General features: G+C 44.5%; 1 protein-coding gene across 1 annotated transcript; it reads left to right on the forward strand.

Moving 5' to 3' along the window:
- Nucleotides 1–420: 420 nt before the first annotated feature.
- LOC124255886 (ficolin-1-A-like) lies at nucleotides 421–3,579 on the forward strand. The gene is made up of 3 exons (XM_046689832.1): nucleotides 421–763; nucleotides 1,592–1,691; nucleotides 2,855–3,579. The coding sequence occupies exons 1-3, from the start codon at nucleotides 500–502 to the stop codon at nucleotides 3,484–3,486; spliced, it is 996 nt and encodes a 331-aa protein (XP_046545788.1). The 5' UTR covers nucleotides 421–499; the 3' UTR covers nucleotides 3,487–3,579.
- The last annotated feature ends 1,291 nt before the right edge of the window (nucleotides 3,580–4,870 follow it).

A 4,870-nucleotide genomic window follows, 5' to 3' on the forward strand; every position in this document is an offset into this window, starting at 1 on the left:
AGTCATATGTTATAATACATACTATACTCAATATTTTAACAAAGCGCGACACGCGACAATGCGACATATTATATGGGGGCTGCTTATCTTGAACTTAATGGAAATCTTTCATCGACACGCGACATCGCGACAATGCGACAAATGGCGAAATGTCGCGTTGTCGCGATGTCGCGTGTCGCGTTTTGTTTAATTTTGCTTGTATTTGAGAGGGCGACAACGCGACAATGCGACAACGCGACAATGTCCCTTCCAGGAATCCATATATTGTGGATAATAAAAAAAACACATGTAAGGATTTGCATCAGACATCATTCCTGATTTCCGGTTTAAGACAGTATTCACTCACTACACGGAAGAGCGTGATTTATGTTTGTTCAAGATAATTATTTTGTTTTGTTTTTTTTTTGACAGGATGATGGTAAAATACATTCCAACCAATCATGGTCAGCTGATCATAGCGTCTCTGCTGGTCTTCGATACAATCGTTGTTTATACCAGTATGGACATGGCGGACTTCATTGGATTACCCGGATGTAGCCACCAAGTGGTATATGCCATCGACCCCTTCCAGTCCACTACTACACTAAACGCCGTCGAGTGCGCAATGATATGCGCACGTACATTCGGGTGCTTCTCTGTCAACGCGTGCAAGAGGGATGACGGTGCAGTGACGTGCGACATTCTTGGCGACGTGTCCAGCTCAGGATGTAGTGGGATGACATCAAAGAACGGATGTAGACATTTACAACGCAAAGATGCTTTGGTATATGACTTCCTATATTGATGATATATATGTTAAAATAAGCGTCGTTTGTGTTGGTTGTTGTCAAGCGAGTCGTATTATGTTCACATAACGGGTAGTCCCCACCAACATATGCCTGCCGACCTCAGCCTGACGGCCCAACCAACCAATGCCTGGCGTCCCCACTAACCTATGCCTGGCGTCCCCACCAGCCTATGCCTGTCGCCCCCGTCTGATGTCCCCACCAACGTATGTCTGTCGTCCCAAGCAAACCTATACCTTTCTTTCCCAGCAATCTTTGCCTGTCATACGACGCGGCTAAAGAAATCACGGTCAGCCTCTGTGACTTGGTCGTTGGCAAGACATCACATTCCAATGATCACTGGAATGCCTTGTCCAGACTTGATTGATTAAAGGCGACGAAATAAATCTGCAAAATTGCTGAGTAAACCGTTATAATCTAGTGACCTACCCGTGAAGGTCCGGGTTAGAATATTGATGTTCAGTAACCCATGCTTGTCGTAAGAGGAGACTAACGGGATCGAATGGTCAGGCTAGCTGACTTGGTTGACACCTGTCATCGGTTCCCAATTGCGCAGATCGATGCTCATGCTGTTGATCACTGGATTGTCTGGTCCAGACTCGATTATTTACAGACCGCCGCCAAATAGCATGAATATTGCTGAGAGCGGCGTAAAACTAAACTCACTCACTCACTGACTATAATCTTGTGACCTAGGTTGTACGCCCAACCGACCCTGCCCGCTGCATTGCTTACAGATGTTGTAATTACCCTGAATTCTGTAGACAGGTAATTGGTGGTCATGTTCCTTAACTCTTCATCTTCAGAGAGCCTTGAATCCATGTAAAAATGGCGGTACTTGGACTGGAACTATCTGCATCTGTATTCCTGGATATGCAGGACAGTACTGTGGCAGATATATTTACAGTAAGTATTGATAGCGTACTGCTTGTAGCAATGAAAAACACCTGTGAGATCCGGGCTAGAATGGATCCTCAGCAACCTATGCTTGTCGTACGAGGCGACTAATGGGATCAGGTGGACAGGCTTGTTGACACATGTTATCGTATCCTGATTGCGTAGATCGATGTTAATAGATTTTCGGGTCCAAACACGATTATTTTGTGTATTATTTCGAGTCATGTAGCTGAAATATTGCTGAATACAGCGTTGCACAACAGACAAACAGCAGTGTAAGAACTATTAAGCAGTGTTTACACGCCCCAAATTCCAAGCCAGACAGCCGGACTGGTAACTTTAAAAAATTACCAGTCCGGATACAAACTTGCCTGTCGGGTCTTCAACAATGAAAAACAAACCAAAAATATCTGGTTTCTGAATACCTAACTGTTTGTAGGCGTCGCAATGAACAACATAGCACTAACAGGCAATGCACAGAGTTTAGGTAAACTGAAAGTACAGGTGTTGTGATTGGTTATTGTAAAATGAACTGTTCAATCGTAAATTGTTTAACAATATTATCATAATAGTATTACCTTAAACACCTGAAACTGACGACAAGAGAGCCTGTCTGAGATTATGAAATATATTTCTGTGTATTCAAGTGGATTCTGATGCAGACAGAGCTTCCCTTGAAGATGACACGTTGTATCACCACTATTGGAAAGTGAGTCAGTGAGTTGGGTTTTACGCCGCTTTTAGCAATGTTACAGCAATATCACGGTGGGGGACACCAGAAATGGGCTTCACACATTGTGCCCATGTGGGGAATCGAAACCTGGCCATCGGCGTGACGAGCGAACACTGTAACAACTAGGCTACCCCACCGCCCCTATGATTGTAGTAATAGGCGAGTAAAGGGATCGGTAGGTCAGGCTCTCTGACTTGGTTGACACGTGTCATCGTATTCCCAATTGATCGATGCTCATGCTGTTGATTACTGGATTGTCTAGTCTAGACTCGAGTATTTACAGACCACCGCCAAATAGCTGTAATATTGCGGCGTAAAACTAAACTCACACGCTCACTCACGATTCAGACTAAATCGTACAACGGTAGAACTGCTTTTGTAGCTTTGATGTGCAGAAAATACAACAAAGTTCAGTAGACATCATATATCATTATTCCAGGCTGCAAAGAGGGTACAGAGCTAGGCGTGACGGGCACTGGGTTCTATAAAGTGCAACCGGCAACCTCTCCTGTCGCCTTCACCGTGTACTGTAACTGTAACGCGGGGACGGTGTGGGTGTTCAGGAGGTACAACCCTGTCCCATCCTGGTGCCCCGGCATCAGCTACAACAGGACGTGGGAGGAGTACAAACACGGCTTCGGCGACGTCAACTGCGAGTACTTCCTCGGACTGGAGACCATCTACCAACTCAACTTCTACAACCAATACCAGTGGAACATCTACAACGTTGTAGAAGGGACTCCTAGTGTTGCCAGTGTGTACATGGAAAGTACAACGTTGACAACGGAGGCAACTGACTATCAGATTAATCTCCTCAGCGTCTTTTCCAGAGACCATGAGTGGGGGGATGATGCCTTTGATGACAGTGACAAGCCGCGGAGATTCTGTACCTGGGACAAGGACTGCTGGGGGTGTGCCAAGACGGTGGGAGGGGGGTGGTGGTTCAAGTCCGACTGTACAGGAGGAGCTTTAACTGCTCCTCTGGATCAGCTGAAGTGGCCTGTTCGTGGCGTGGACAAGGTCATAGGCCAGGCATTTCTGCAGCTGGATCAAATGGACTTGGCTCCATAATACAACCTGACAACATTGAATACACACAGCCTTTCAGAAAGTGGTCATATGTAATGAGTTATATTTGGAATTACACTTTCTCAGTAAAGATTCTAAGGATGGAGTCCCATCCGGGATTCAAACCCACTGAGAGTGAGACACTGAAAAAAGTGTAATCCTAAATTTGTTTACATTTTACCACTTTCGAAATGACATTTTGTATTCATATTTTTGTACGATGGCAGCCGTGCAATTTTCACTCATCAGAGGGGTACACAAACTACGTGATCTGGACTGCCAGTTTTCAGACTTCTATTCTCGTGTAAGCGGCGATGGCTGAGTGGGTTAGATCGCTGACTTTGTGTGCTGGTGATTAGATGCCTGACTCTGAGTGTGTGGGTTCGAACCTCGGGTGGCACTCAACCCAACACAAGGACTAGAATCTGTACGTTAAAGTCCATTGTACCACGTGTAACTGATATCCAGCTGATATCAATAAGGACACCCTGCTATATTGATCTGTGGATCTGTAAAGAGTTGCGTCACTTAATTGTGACTGACATGCTGAGGTCGGGTTCAAATTTAACAATGCTACCGATCCTTGGTTTTCAGTGAACCAACAGATATGACTGAAATACTGCCGATGTGACGTTACATAGTTTTAGCTCTAACTGCTTAGTTTTGGGTTCCTTCCCTTGTTTCTTTCCGAGGCGGTGAGGTAGCCTAGTAGTTAAAGTGTTCGCTCGTCACGCAGAAGCCCCGAGTTCAATTCCCCACATGGGTACAATGTGTGAAGCCCATTTCTGGTGTGCCCCGCCATGATATTGTTGGAATATTGCTAAAAGCGGCGTAAAACCATACTCACTCACTCACTCTCTTGTTTCTTTCCGGAAAAGGTAGCAAGCCGTTTTTAAACAGTACTTCTGAAAAATGAAACTTCACTACCACTCAGGGTAGCGTTATGTCTTACATTCTTCAATATCAACCTGTGAATACCGGGTTACCATTGGTGTGTAGCGGCAGCAACCATGCTTGTTGTGACTAACGGGAAGGCTAACGGTATCGCTGACTTGGCTGGTTCATTTCATTGTCTCCTAACTGCAATGATGTAATTGATGTCATTCACTGGATTGTCTGGTCCAGACTCGATTATTTACCAACGCATATTACCAAGGTGGAATATTGCGGCGTTAAAAAAACAAGCAAACAAATCAGGAATTTTGAGTGTAGCTGTCCTTATTTCACTTCAAAGTTGGCGTTTGGCTATTTGATGTATGGTTTTAATAGAATTGTCATTATCACTCAAATTTTAACACATAATTATATAAATTCTGCGCACCGCACAAAAAAGTGTCAATAAAAAGTTTCATAAAAATTCTTGTTGTTCACAAAAAAACACTCACTC

Source organism: Haliotis rubra, unplaced genomic scaffold, assembly GCF_003918875.1.
Source record: "Haliotis rubra isolate DU_JTF1 unplaced genomic scaffold, ASM391887v1 Scf610, whole genome shotgun sequence".
Lineage (NCBI taxonomy): Eukaryota > Metazoa > Mollusca > Gastropoda > Lepetellida > Haliotidae > Haliotis > Haliotis rubra.

Excerpts from the sequence above, each read along its gene's own strand:
- LOC124255886 (XM_046689832.1), top strand. The coding sequence starts at position 500 with ATGGACATGGCGGACTTCATTGGATTACCCGGATGTAGCCACCAAGTG. Across the intron at positions 764-1,591 it reads TACAACGCAAAGATGCTTTG|AGAGCCTTGAATCCATGTAA; the intron begins GTATATGACTTC and ends CTTCATCTTCAG. Across the intron at positions 1,692-2,854 it reads CTGTGGCAGATATATTTACA|GCTGCAAAGAGGGTACAGAG; the intron begins GTAAGTATTGAT and ends TCATTATTCCAG.